Source organism: Penaeus monodon, chromosome 43, assembly GCF_015228065.2.
Source record: "Penaeus monodon isolate SGIC_2016 chromosome 43, NSTDA_Pmon_1, whole genome shotgun sequence".
Classification (NCBI taxonomy): Eukaryota; Metazoa; Arthropoda; class Malacostraca; order Decapoda; family Penaeidae; genus Penaeus; species Penaeus monodon.
Window position 1 is genome coordinate 8,433,511 of NC_051428.1, and position 15,000 is coordinate 8,448,510.

The 15,000-nt window shown below is 37.1% G+C and overlaps 1 protein-coding gene across 5 annotated transcripts in view; it reads left to right on the forward strand.

Annotated features, from left to right (window-relative positions):
* Nucleotides 1–15,000, forward strand: part of LOC119599523 (little elongation complex subunit 2-like) — a 29,245-nt gene that overhangs the window by 1,048 nt on the left and 13,197 nt on the right. For 3 of the 5 annotated variants that reach the window (XR_005231077.1, XM_037949285.1, XM_037949288.1), the window contains exons 4-15: nucleotides 2,672–2,780; nucleotides 3,331–3,499; nucleotides 3,890–4,000; nucleotides 4,262–4,438; nucleotides 5,157–5,288; nucleotides 6,099–6,230; nucleotides 6,670–6,802; nucleotides 6,932–7,087; nucleotides 7,408–7,558; nucleotides 10,329–10,878; nucleotides 11,217–11,369; nucleotides 12,873–13,008. Coding sequence is in view for 4 of the 5 variants with exons in the window: in XM_037949285.1 (XP_037805213.1) it covers nucleotides 2,672–2,780; nucleotides 3,331–3,499; nucleotides 3,890–4,000; nucleotides 4,262–4,438; nucleotides 5,157–5,288; nucleotides 6,099–6,230; nucleotides 6,670–6,802; nucleotides 6,932–7,087; nucleotides 7,408–7,558; nucleotides 10,329–10,878; nucleotides 11,217–11,369; nucleotides 12,873–13,008 (2,109 nt within the window). In the remaining variant the exon portion in view is untranslated. Of the gene's footprint in view, nucleotides 1–1,641; nucleotides 1,721–2,671; nucleotides 2,781–3,330; nucleotides 3,500–3,856; nucleotides 4,001–4,261; nucleotides 4,439–5,156; nucleotides 5,289–6,098; nucleotides 6,231–6,669; nucleotides 6,803–6,931; nucleotides 7,088–7,407; nucleotides 7,559–10,328; nucleotides 10,879–11,216; nucleotides 11,370–12,872; nucleotides 13,009–15,000 lie in introns of those variants that run through there. The other 2 variants (XM_037949286.1, XM_037949287.1) reach the window with 2 other exon arrangements.

A 15,000-nucleotide genomic window follows, 5' to 3' on the forward strand; every position in this document is an offset into this window, starting at 1 on the left:
TGAGATTTCGGTCATGCACGTCTACATTCTTGTTGAAAAAGGTCGTACCCAGATGACTGGAGTTTGATTTTCCTATGAAGTGCACATTACAAAATAAGTGAAGCATAATCCACAGCCACATTCAGGAATACCGCTGCACAGAATATGTTTTCGTAAATGGCCTCGATCTTGTGCAACTAGGTGATTTGCGTCTCTCAGCGGACCTTGCAGCGCAGCTTGCCTTGGGCAAACATCATTTCCAAGCATTTATTTTTCACACACAGACACGCACATACACACACAATTATATATATATATATATATATATATATATATATATATATATATATATATATATATATATATATATATATATGTACACAGGCACACACACACACACGCACACACACACACACACACACACACACACACACACACACACACACACACACACACACACACACACACACACACACACACACACACACACACACACACACACACACACACACACACATATACATCAGATATACAGATAGTTATATTTGCCAGGCTGCCTGTCTATTTACATACATGTGTATGTATATGTGTAGTCAAATGTCTCTTTGTATTTATACGTGTGTATGCATGTGCGTGAGTCAAAGTCCGAGGCGAACGCTGCCCCCCTCTCCCCGAACCTCCCCCAAAGCCGCCCCTCACCCGGGTTCCTCCCCAGGGCGGCGCCCCTCGCCGCCTGAGCCCCGACCTGGCGCGCCTGAAGAAGCTGCAGCGCTGGGAGTACCATTTCGAGCTCGCCTCCAAGGTCCTCTTCCCCGTCGTCTTCGCCGTGTTCAACCTGGTGTACTGGACGCACTTCCTCTCGTACACGGAGCGGCACTGAGGCCCTTGCCTTCGCTGACACGCAGATGCACGCGCACGCAAGTGGCCTCGGTCGGGTCGCACTTTTTCCAATCATCAACACTTTTCCTGCTTCGTGGACACATATGTATACATATACATATACATATACATATATATATATATATATATATATATATATATATATATATATATATATATATATATATATATACTCATACTCACACACACACACACACACACACACACACACACACACACACACACACACACACACACACACACACACACACACACACATACATACACACAGATATGTATTTATAAATAAATAGATAAGTAAATAGATAAACAAATACACACACACACACACACACACACACACACACACACACACACACACACACACACACACACACACGCACGCACGCACAGATTATAGCAAATAGACGTTGAAAAAGTAATAATTACCAGCCACTGTGATATTTATCGTTACCTGTGCATACACAGGTATCTTTATCTGTTTTACATGTTAGCAATGTGAATTGATGACTTTGAGAATATAGATACAGGATATCCTTAAGGCTGAATTTAGCCTTGGCGAAGCCTGGAAGTCCCCTGTAAGTGAAAATAAAGGTCTTATAAATCTTGGGAGCATTAGTATCCTTTAAACAATGACATGGATGTAAAATATTTTCCCATTGGATATATCTGGAAACTGCACTACATAAAACTCATAGAAAACAACTCTGCAGAATGCAGAGTTATGCAAAATCGATTTATTTAGGCTACTCTCCCGTTTCAAGGGAAAGCGGGCATGCTCTGTACTGGTTGTTGTTTAAGTGATTCAATACAACGTTTATGTGGTGGGACTTGACTTGAGGTGAGTCTGTTCTTCGTAATTATTTGAATGGAGTGGATTTTACCTTCTTATTTTAGAAGGGGAATAACTTGCAACGTCAATTACTCACTTTTCCTTCAGCATGTTTATTTTTTTCCGATTGACATGCTTGATTTACGTGAAAGTAGAAATGTTGAAATACAGTAGTCAGTGTTGCTTTTTTTGTTTTATATATTTTTTCTCTCTCCACATGGCAGTTCCAGTGTTTTAAAAAGTATTTTGTGATGAAAATACTTTAATCTTTACACTGATCTCTTTTGAATGGCTTGGCCACAATAACATGCTTTTTTATGATTATTCCTGACATTGTCATTTCTCTTTCTCTATTGCAAACTTTGAATGCATACTTGATGTTGGATTAAACACAGAAAGTATTTCATTTTATATTTTCATCATTAATATTTGGTGGTCTTGTTTGTGAGGCATTCATTTGTATAATGAGGTATGAGCACTGGATTTAGTTTATCATGTCATTAATTGAGTAGAGTGAGATTTACACTTATATATGAGAAAAATATGCTAAATCCTCATCATGATATACACATATTGTGATTGAAACTTTGAAAAGTTGAGTGATAAACGAGTTTGAGTTTGTGGTCTCGTCTCTTCGTCCTGGCTGAGTTCATGTATAAGTTTTAAAGTGTTAATGATTGAATGTGATTTTTCCAACTTTGGAATGAAGCATTTACCAAGAAAAATCAAACAAGTAATCATATTAGATCTATTTATCTTACATAATTTCCATCTTCTCAAATGCTTTGTAACACAGAATTTCTACTGAAATAACCATCTCCTGTTTCTATGACTAGCTTACCTACTGAATTGTAAATTATGACAGAGTTTTAGGAAACACTTTTTTTTTGTAATAAGAAAGTAGAGAATATAATCTTCCTCATTAATGATTGTTATTTATTGAATGATCTCGGGTTTCAGATATTGTCTGGCTTTGTGTTAGAGAAATGGATCAACCTCAGGAAACTAAAACAAAGAAGGGACAGCCACTGAATGCTGACTCTGTCACATTTATTCCTGGTCTCTTCAGGTAAGTGTCACCTTTGACGAACAAGTGAATCATCTTTTTTAGAAATCATAGTTGTGATGCTAAGAGTCTTTTGGGTGATGATCATGAGAAGTTTTCCTTTAACTTTAATATTTGACATTCAGTTCCCCAGGATAAATTCTGTAGAAATTTCAGATATAATTACTAGACTACTTAACCTTTTAATGACGGGCATAAGAACTCACTGAAATCAATTAAAATCTAGTGAGATGTGGCAACGGCCCGACAGTGGGCGCGGGTAGTCCGCAGCCTTAAGCCGAACGTCCCGCTCCACACGCTCTGGCATGTCGCCGCGCGTACAGGTTTGCCCGTCCGTGAGACCCGTTTTCTATGACGTGTCTACACGTGACCCGTCAATAACGGGTTAAGCCTCGGCATTTTCCAAATGATATTATTGAAAATGATTAACATGAGAAGAATTACTAGTTTTTGGTTGGTAGTGTAACACTGTATTGTATCTTCTCACTCATTTGTATACTCTTACTCTTACTAGAAATAGGCATTTGATATTCTCCCCATATTTTCTACATAGGCCTCCACCAAGGGGATTCATCGCCATAGATGCCAACGATCCTTTCATCACAGGCCCTGAGGTACTTCAACAAGAATGCAGCCTCTTTCAAGGAGAAAATGCAACCAGAAACCAAGAAACCGAAGAAATTTTAAAATTCTCTGAGAAAGACTGGAAGGAAATTGCAGAGGTTTGCTTCATTGCTTCATGATCATTTATATACTTTTGTTCTGTTGTTTTACAGAACTGAAATGGAATGGAATATGATGTTCAGGGATAAGCAAAGGGTTATTAAAAAAATCTCACTGGTCATGACTTAAATGACACATTTCATAACCTTGACTTTGAGGCCTCTGCCTCCACCTCTACCTTCCCCCCTCCTCTCTCTCTCTCTCTCTCTCTCTCTCTCTCTCTCTCTCTCTCTCTCTCTCTCTCTCTCTCTCTCTCTCTCTCTCTCTCTCTCTCTCTCTCTCTCTCTCTCTCTCTCTCTCTCTCTCTCTCTCTCTCTCTCCCTCTCTCTCTCTCTCTCATTCTCTCTCTTTTTCAGATTTGATGATTGTATGGAAATGATTTTTGGCAGGTTCAGATAGAGAGGGAGAGACAACTAAGGGAGAAGGAGCAAGCAGAAATGGAAAAGGTGGCTGCCAAAAAAGCAGTGGACCAGAAGATAAAGCAGAATCTAGACCGTAAGGTATGGCATGAGATACATTTAGTCCTGTCCTGATTCCTAATGAGGTGCAGACTGTAAAAGAGCATTTTATAGGTTTATAGTTTTCTTTCTTGAATTCTTCTATTGAAATTACCTAGTTTCTTTGTTGGTAAATCTATGTGGTTGCATGACATTGGAAATATTTGTCAGCAATTGGGTTTGTCATTATTCTGTGTTACAATGGCTCTTTGTTTATTGCCTCATGTTAACCCAATGTCATTGCTTTTAATATACACATTTCAGGTGGATTTGATCTTCAACAAGCACAAGTTCTTTGTAAAGAAACAGTGTCCTGTCCTGATTCCTTACAAGTCATCACTGAATCATGCAGAGCATCAAGCCTACCTGAGAGCTTTTGTTAAATTCAAGATCAGAGCACCAAAAACAGCTTGTGAATCCACAGAATATGAGCAATACATGGTAAGTGGTTTTGAGGTAGAACAGTCTTCACACTTCCCTCTCTCATGTTTTGCGCCTTTGTCTTCCTTTATAGTATTGTTCTTTCAGTATTTTGTGTGTGTGTGTGTGTGTGTGTGTGTGTGTGTGTGTGTGTGTGTGTGTGTGTGTGTGTGTGTGTGTGTGTGTGTGTGTGTGTGTGTGTGTGTGTGTGTGTGTGTGTGTGTGAGAGAGAGAGAGAGGTGTATCTGACACACATGCTCACATGCACACAATATTTTCTCTTCTCTCTTTTCCCTTTCCCTTTCCCTTTCCCTTTCCCTTTCCCTTTCCCTTTCCCTTCCTTTCCCTTTCCCTTTCCCTTTCCCTTTCCCTTTCCCTTTCCCTTTCCCTCTCCCTCTCCCTCTCCCTCTCCCTCTCTCCCTCTCCCTCTCCTCTCCCTCTCCCTCTCCCTCTCCCTCTCCCTCTCCCTCTCCCTCTCCCTCTCCCTCTCCCTCTCCCTCTCCCTCTCCCTCTCCCTCCCCTCCCTCTCCCTCTCCCTCTCCCTCTCCCTCTCCCTCTCCTTCTCTGATACTTATTCCCAGACTTCATCCCTTCCTCACTTCTTGTCCCATTCTCCTCACTTTTCCTCCCACCCTTTGGTGTTTTCATGATAGATTTGTCCAAGAAGAATTCCTAAAAAAGTCAGAATGTATGTATTTTGCATAAATATGTGCATGCTTATTTTTGTTCCTATTTGCAGAGACTACAGAATCGTGTGTATGAGGAACAGAAGATGTTCATGGATTTCTCCTTCCAAGTGTCAAGGTTGCAGTTAGAGTCATACAATTTCATTCCAAAGCTGATCAATGAGTATGTCAATGAGTATGTGCAGGTGAGAGTATATGTTATTGTTGTTTTTAGCCTGGTTATTTTACTATTGGTGTATAGGATTTCATAGTGTGAGGTTTAGATGTATAGTTATTATTTCCAGATATGAATTAGTTAAAGTCTGTTCCTGGTTTGGTGAAAGTACAGTACGTAATATATATATATATATATATATATATATATGTATATATATATATATATATATATATAGTATATATATATATATATATATATATATATTATATATATATATATATATATATATATATATATATATATATATATATATATATATATATATATATATATATATATATATATATATATATATATATATATATATATATATACACACACACACATTCTTGCTTTAACTTTTAATGGTCTGATTTGCATGCTTTCCTTTTATATTACTTTTTTTTTTAATTCTTTGGGGTTCATAGATATGAATTTGATACAAAATGATAAGATCATTATTGATTAATAAAGTTGAAAAGTCATCTAAACTATAAAAAAATGGAAACTTTGCATGTATTCTTATACCCAGAAATAATATTGATTTTGAGAATATTTGTGTTAATAGAGATAGGGGAGCGGAATCATCTTCCAAAAGTAAAAAAATGTTGGTACTACTTAATTTTCTGGGAATAGATTATTCTTAAAATCATATCTTTTGGAGTGCCTTACAATATACCAGTAGTGTGATATGATGTCTTTTCTCTGCTTCCTGGAAACTGAATTTTTGTGCTATAAAAAGATAAAATTGGTGGGAATTACAGTTTTATATGCTTTTTAATGTCTCCAATCTTCACAGCATCGCAGCAGACGTGCAACTAAATACATGCCCATATACTACCAAGAACTAGAAGTGCCCATCAGACCCCAAGATCCTTCGAACAGGTTAAGCAATCTTCATTTTCAACACTTGGGTCACTTACTCAGTCTGGTAAGTGGATAGATCAGAGAGAGTATGTGTGTGTGTGTGTGTGTGTGTGTGTGTGTGTGTGTGTGTGTGTGTGTGTGTGTGTGTGTGTGTGTGTGTGTGTGTGTGTGTGTGTGTGTGTGTGTGTGTGTGTGTGTGTGTGTGTGTGTGTGTGTGTGTGTGTGTGTGTGTGCACGCGCGTGTGTGTGTATGCATGTGCATATGTCTCTGTCTGTCTGTCTGTCTGTCTGTCTGTCTGTCTGTCTGTCTGTCTGTCTGTCTGTCTGTCTGTCTGTCTGTCTGTCTGTCTGTCCATCTGCCTGTCTGTCTGTCTGCATGTGTGTATATGTGTGTTTGTATGTGTGTGTATGTGTTTTGACTGTACATCTATGGGTCTGTGGATCAAATGGTACATTTAAAATTCCTAAGTGGATTTACTTAATTTCATTTTTATATTTTCCAGGGCTCTGTGCCGTGGCTTAAATTGCCAAATGTTCACATATTGAACAAAGTCAGTTTGGATGAATCTGTCTTGAAAACCCAACCCCCAGTTCCAAAGGAGAAAGAGGATAAGAGGAACATGCTTTCAGGGACAGGTTTGGTTATTTACTTTCTTGTACAGACAACTTTTTTATGATTAGCTCTGAACATTTGTATATTGTTGTTGATTCATATTTGATAATGCACTTAATTTCTTCATATTAATACCTGCATCATGGTTTCAGTGAGTGAGGACCCCAATGCAATATATTTAGCACAGAAGCATCGAGCAAATATAGTGATTTGCACAAGTGCCTTGAAGACACTAGCAGACAATCATGGCCCAAACTTTGACAATGAATGGGACATTCCTGTGAAAGTGCAGAGCTACAACAATGAAGGTGTGTGAATGAGGAACGACTTTCATAGTGTTTTAAACATTAATTTTGGTTTATCGAGTTTATTTGATTTATATTTTTGTTTTATTCCATTCGAATGTTGATTTCTAATTTCATGTTTATAGATAAACTATGAAGATGAAAGTTTAGAGTCTATGCATAAAGATCTGAGTTGTTACAAAATGGAGATACCCTTAATTATAATAAGAATATGAGAGTACTTGATAAGAACAAAAAAGGCTTTAAATATATAATGACAAATAGGGTTCAGGGATTATTTGTTTCTATAAGATGAAACATTTAGGTATCTTTTTACTTACCAGGTGAGAATGGTGAGGAGAAAAGCCACCGTGTTGTTTTCATAGACAAGCCAATGCCAAAGAAGACGTGGACACCCCTGGACAAAAAACAGCTGTATTATAAGAAAGCAGCTCTAGCATCACTGACGGAAATCAAGCGGCTGAATGTATTCAGGTTTGGATGAGTTAGCTTGTGTAGGTTGGTATGATGTTTCCAATTAATTATATGGTTTAATGATTTAATCTCTCTTTATTTCATATATCTTTTAGGGGAAAATGTATAGAATAGATATTGAAAAAAATAAAGACAGAAAGATCCAAAGATGGATAACTTTATTTCCCTTTATAGCCCAATAATCAAAAACATATATTTGATTGATTTAGGCTTCCTTTCTTTTGAGCTATTTTCTTTGATAAAATGGAAATTATCAAAACATGGTTTTACCTCCATAATTGTAAACTTGATATATATATTGGGTTAATAAATTAATCATTCAGTATGTGGAGACTCACAAGATGTAGAGAACTGTGGGCAGCTGCCAACTTTCACCACTTCTACTCCCCCCCCCCCCCCAGGTAGTGTTAGAGAGTACAGCACTCTTGGGTATTTCTTGGGAGGACAGAAAGGGAACCTTCCTATGTCCCAGTATTGTATGTTCACTGCTCTTACACTGTGGCCCAGTCATAGTCTGTCTCCTGGTCAACAGGATTTGATTGTATCTGAATCAGGTTTTTTTTTCTTCCCATTAATTTTCGAAGGCTACCTGTATGTTGAAATCTTCCCTTCTGTACTTGAAGAAAGGTTCCCTGATTTTAATTATGAAATGACTTGGGCCTTTTCTGCAATTAAGTATTCAGATATTCATCCCTTATTCTTTCTTGCTCCTCTGTATTATATGGCTTCAGTGAGGTTCTTTGCAGTCAGTTTTTTTGATGGAAGTTGTTTTTGGTTTTCACATTTTTGTTGTTGTTTTTTAATGTTTTTGTATGTTTTCTGTAGGTAAGAGTTAGGTCCATTATTACTTTGAGATATTTTTCGTAGGTTTCTGCTCATTTCAGTATTTGATATATTGTTGGGTTGTTTTTTGTATAAAAAAGTGGTCACTGCTTGAAAGACTTCATCTTGATGAATATTTCTGATATCATCTTGGAGAACCTTCTCTAGATTTTTAACTGATAGCTTATATATAAGGATCAGGTCATCTGCATATCCAATTTTGTTTCAGGAATGTTACCGGTAAAAATAATGAAAAATGTTGGGGCCAGCACCAATCCTTCAGAGATAATAATTTTCAGTGATTTGGTTTTACTCACATTTCAACTGAAACAGTTTTAATTATTTCATAGTTATGTTCTCAGCAACAATAGAATTTTTAAAAAATTTCATTGTTTTGGTTCTTTTGTGGCATGTCTATCTTGCTTGCCTGTGTCAAAGTCAATTGACAGGTCTGTGAAGTGATTTCTGGCTTCTCATATAAGCTGTTTTTAAGAACTTCTGTGTCTATTATTGCTCTGTGGCAATGTGTATTTCCATTAAGGGTGAGAAAGTTGCACAAAAAGGAGAAGAGTCTGTGATTTGGTGGGGTCCTTTGCTGGTTTACCAAGTTTTGGATATAGTTTCGTGTGAATTTTTTCTTCAGAAATGGGGATACTTTTGTCAGTGATGCGTTACAGATTAAGAGGCGTATTTTATAATTCCATATAACAAACAAATAGATAGTCTGTGATGTACCACACATGTCATGGGTATGGCAGTAAGGAATGATGTGTATCCTTTTATAGACTTTAGGTGTATATATAGTCTTACATCGTAATCATACCTTGGTTATCAACGTAGAGCAAGCAAGGAATTGGTTACGGTAAAAGCCTCATAGATCTGTGTCAGTGTATATTGTGAATCAGCACATTATTATAATGGCTGAATATTAGTGTTTCTTACCCATTCCACAAGTGTTTTTGTTAAAGATGATAGTACTATGTTTTTTAAAACAAGAGCAAAGTATAAAGAGATAATACAATATCAAAATGACATGATCAAATTACTAGAGTTGAGTAAATAAGGACCTGTTTCATATCAGTTAGACCAAGAAACTTGGTGTCTTTATAATAAAGTCAAGGTTGTGACTAGCCGCTTTTAAGCTCTCATGTACAAGGTGTATAAGCATTTTGGGGTTGGTATTTTGTTTTATGATCTAAGCTATAAATACTTCTTTGCCAATTTTTTATGGCAGCTATCTGCAACAAACTGGTCTGTTTTATGACTTGTCACGGTTCAGCATTTTTCAAGAGGTTCTGGACATGTCTACTAGATCTGTCAGAGTGACTGTTGTTTCTTCCCATTGTTTTGTCTTTCATCCTGGACCATGAGATTGTTCATATTGCTCTCAGAGTTCTTCACATATAGGTGATCAGGTGACCAGCAGGGATGAGATGATGTTAGGAGAACTCATGTGATGTGTATTTCAGTGTTTGTTGTTAACATTGTTGTTGAGAAATGGGTTTTTAGTCACTACTGTATGTATTTGCATCTTGGAAGAGTCAAGACAGTTCATTGTAGTGTATGTTTAAGAAGATTGGGCTGAAGAGACTACCTTGTAGGACACTTGTCATATGGGTTCCTTTGCTTTGGTTTGGCTTCGGTCAAAGGCTTTGTGTCAGCTGATCAGGAGATGGAGCAGCAAGTTAGTAGCTAACATGTTCATTCAAAAGCCAAAGTGGTTGTTGCTGAGGAAGTATTATGAAATTATAAAAGTTTATTAGCTATGTTAGCTTCAAAAGTCTTGCCATGAACTGAGAATAGGGAGAGGAGTCTCTGGTTCTTGGTTAATATCTCTTGCCCTTTTTGTGGATGCCTACCCCCCTCTCTATATATATACTTGAATATGATTATACAGAAGTACATGTACAAATATAACTTATATTACACACTTTTTATCTTTCTTCAGAATGAGATCACCACCATTATTTAAGCATGAGATGATGGATCAAAGTACCATTGAAGTGAAGGATCAGGTTGACTATGATGATGACTTTCTGGACCTAACATCAACAGCTAATCATGACATCTTTGGAATAGATTCCAATGTGAATGAGTCAGATTTTTTTTCTTCACCAAAGAGGAAAAATGATACAGAGAAAGTTAAAAGCAACAAAAAATCAAGAAAGAAAGTAGCTGGCAAGAAACCAGAAGATAAAGGCAAGAGTCCAAACAAATCTGTTTCAGATGAGCCCTTGGATTCCACAAAGGAACAGAGTATAACATCTGAAGTCAGTGCTGACAGAGGAAGCACAGAGAGTGTGAAGCCATTAACTTCACAGGCATTTGACAGCAATAGCTTTCTAGAGGACCTCATTGACTTGCAGGATTCTTTACTGAAGCCTCTGCAGACTCAGAACCCCCCAGTGAAGGAAAAAGAAGGAGAAATTGACGCAGATCCAGTTCATCCCTGGCCTTGGTCAAACAGACTTCAGACAGACTGGTCCAGTCATGCCGAGGTTTGTGTTTGTTTTGTGATGCGTCTGCAAGTTGGGTATTTGCATGCATCTTTGAAAATGAATCTTGAAGGACTTAACTTGTGAATCATTGATTGGACTGTTAATTTCTATATACCATGTATGTGATTTGCTTGACCATTACTTCTGTAGGATTTATTTAAATTGATTGATAAATATGTCTGTATTTTTTTTTATGAGATCAAGACATGTATACAGACATATAAATGCACATGTACAGGCATATGCACATTTTCAGTCATGTATACGCACACATACTGATGCACACACAGTTGCTAGCCAGAAAAGTAAAAGAGAAAATCCTTTTTAATGTTTCACAGGCAAAATCTTGTGAGTTGTGGACTGGAAAGAACAAACACTACCAACTCTTCTCCCTGGGACCCAGGAACCTCCAGCCAAATGCCGCATTTCAAGATTTACGAATTATTGTCATACACAACATTCACGGCATCTCAAGGTTCAAGTCCAAAGAGGTACGTAGCTAATGACAGCATGAGCATGAACATGATTCCATTTCATTTTCATCAGGGGTAGGTGTTCAGTCATTCTTACATTATTTAATGTTGAGATTCATTCTTCCCGGGTCTATAAATTTCTTACAGATTAGGATTTCGATTTGCTGTTGCATGTGTGTGATCTCAAGGGAAATCTCACCAGTCATAAGCTTTCAGCCATTGGAAAAGTGGCAAAACCACACTAGTTTAGGTATGTTTGAGTAAACTTAGGTCTTATTAGTACACTTTCCACTGACTCCGCCCCTATTTATATGGGTGGAGGGGCGAAACTCAGGTTTATCTTTCGCTTGCATACGCTTTTAATTAACACATTTCATTGCCATGCACAGGTAACAATAGTTATTATTGTTATTATTATATCATTTATGCTGTAGCTTTTGACATATTCAGGACCCCAAAAGTATTCCACGACGAATGAGATAGGGAAGCATCTCAGACAGAATCTTTTGTTTACAGAATATATTTGGATGTCAAAAGAATATTACGAAAATTTATTTTATGTTCTACATAATCAGTTTACTTCTTGTGTACGCATAATTGAATATGAGGTCGTAAACTGATATATTCTTTTAAATGTAATTAATATCAATTTATAAAAAGTGACATATTCAAAATATTTAAAGGAGTGTGATGTCCGAAACCGATGTCGATAGACGAAGGAAAAAGTATGATAGGAGGCGCTTAGGGCCCGCGTATTTTCAACTGATTTCGGTAGTTCTAAATCGTTTTATTTGTAATTTTAAGATGTTGATAACTATGAACTTGCATATACTGCTATTTCTTAATGTAATATCAGTAAAACAGTGTTGATAATTTGTTATAATTCAAAAATAAAACCAGATTCGTAAAACGCACGATTCTTAGGAAAAGGGTTGGAGTCGAGTCTTTGGTAACAGCGTAAGGCACATTGGCACTTTGTCGCGAGTGAAATTAGCGACAGTTTCTAGTGTAAGGTATTTTTTGTCAGCGTAAATAAGGCCTCTTATCTCCAAGAAAAAATGCTTTCATGCCTGTTCACAAAAGGAAATACATGTTTTTCCTTTGTAATTACCTGCCTTTTTTTTCTTTTTAGATTGGTTTATAGGAATCACAGTGTTTGGCACTTGCATTAGGATGTTAAGATTAAGAAATTATTGTTTGTTTAGAAATCATCTCTTAATCTAGTGAACATTTATGCTCTGTCACAGAATTTATTAGACTTTTTGGGACAAAAAATCAGTTGCATAATGTTTCATGTGTTCTTGCCATGTAACCATACACCTCTTTTGAATTAGGTAAAATTTATATGGAAAAGAAGTGCTGCATCTCAATATGGTCAGCAGATGAATATTTGATGTTCTGGTACTTATTTGTAGTTAAACTGTCGTGAAAATATTTTTCAAATGTGATTCTTATTATTGCAGACGTTGAGTCAAGTTATCAGCCTATAGATTAATTATTTTTGATTTTGTTTTATTTCAGATAAAGAGTAAAGCTTATATAGTTTATCCAAAGATAGAAAATCAGCCATATTTTGGTTGTGAAGTAAGCACCTTGTCTGAGATTACTCAACAATGGATTAACCTGTTGGTAGCCCCAAGCACTACTCTGTTACAAGGTTAGTGGAAGTTCGGCTGACTTTTTCATGAAAGGAATAGGTGGGTGTGTAAAAGATTGCTTCTGTTTTTCAAGGGCATTCCCTTACTTATCTCTGCTTGCTCCATACCACTGTCCCACTTTCTCTGACTGCTTTCTCATCTGCAGCTTGTCTCCCAATGAATAAAATTGCTCTATCCCCCTTATCACCTCTCCATATACGTTTGTTGACACTTCTTCCTGCCACTCCTTTGTCCCTTTCACATGTGCATTAAGAATCTACTCTTCTGAATCCTCAGCCCTAAATGCTTCATGTACTACCCACTTTGTACAGAATAGAGTAGACTCATGAACAAGAGTTCATTGTAATAAATCCAAAAAAATGTGAATGAGAACAAATATCATCCCAGCAGAAGAGATACATTTGACATGTTTTATTTAATGTTTTAGAGTTGAATCTAAGCATAAACTGTCTGAACTAATCTCTAGCATTATACTTTCACCTTTCTCTCATTCTAATGTTAAGTCATCAACATAAGCAGCTCCCATGTACTGCTTTGGTAGCCTCATTTATCACTAAAAAAACCTTCCCTCTTGCAATGACTTTACAGATTTTTAAACATTTCTTAAATGGTGGGCTTTGGGGATGTAGCTCCAAAGCCCACCTAATTGCTTGCCTCATCATCCAGTCAAATATTTTTCCTCGATAGCAAAGTATATAGTGCAAATTCTTACCCTTTTATCCATTTTTCTCCTGCATATGCCTTATGATGAGTAAGGTTTCTGCAGTTGCTTTTCTTACTATGATTTTAGAGTTGTATGTATTGACCTTTTTGTTTAATACCTTCTCCATATCTCCATATTTCCATTCCATGCTATAGTATGTACAGTTGGCTGTACTACCCACTGCATTATCTTTTACCATGTACAGTGGTATATGTGGGAAGTGTTTGCCTTGTTTTCAAGACTTCCCTGATCCCACATGATCTGCAGTTTTTTTTTCTTGCAAATTCTAGTTCATACAACTTTAACTTTCTTCAGTATGTTAGTGATGACCTATGAAGCTGTTCCATATTTCATTTCTTTAATTTTTTTATCTAATTACCCAAAGCATCTGATGTATGCAAAATTTGGCTGCACTCTTAGCTAGAGTGAGGTGTTTTCATCCTTGCTTTTTTCATGCTCTGTTGTTATCCCCATTTTCCCGATCTCTTGTTCTTTGTCACGGTCTCCAGGATATTCTTCTTTAAGCTCCCTTGACTTTACTGTTCCGTCACCATCTTTCCCTTCTTTCTTTCTTTTCTTCAAGATGGTACACCTCTCACTCCTGATGATTATCTCTCACTCTTCTCTAAATCTTTTCATTTGCCTCCATCTTTACTACCAATTTATCTATGTATTCCCTGCTCAGTTCTTCATTTTTTCAGTTTACACATTCGTCCACAATCTTTTACATTTTGTCTTCTTCGTGTAAGTAACAAAGGAGCCTTCCCTGTGCATTGCCTACAAAGTGTCTCTCGTACCCAGTTTCTCCCCATCATTGGCTCTAAGGAATGTTATATTACATTGTGATTAAAAAAAAGAAAAATAAGAAAAAAAGACAAATGAAGGAAGAGAGGAGGAAAGAAAGAAAGAAAGAAAGAAGAAAATATATATTTGTTTATTTATTTATTTATTGGATTACTTTCTGTTTTTTTTATGGAAGAACATAGCAATCCAATATCTCTTCATATTTCTCCCAGTCTCTACCAATATGTCAGTATGAGTTTGTAGACGCGCACACACACGCACACGCACACGCACGCACGCACGCACGCACGCACGCACGCACGCACGCACGCACGCACGCACGCACGCACACACACACACACACACACACACACACACACACACACACACACACACACACACACACACCACACACACACCACACACACACACACACACACACACACACACACACACATACACATACACACATACACACATGCAGTTTACACGCATTCACTCGCTC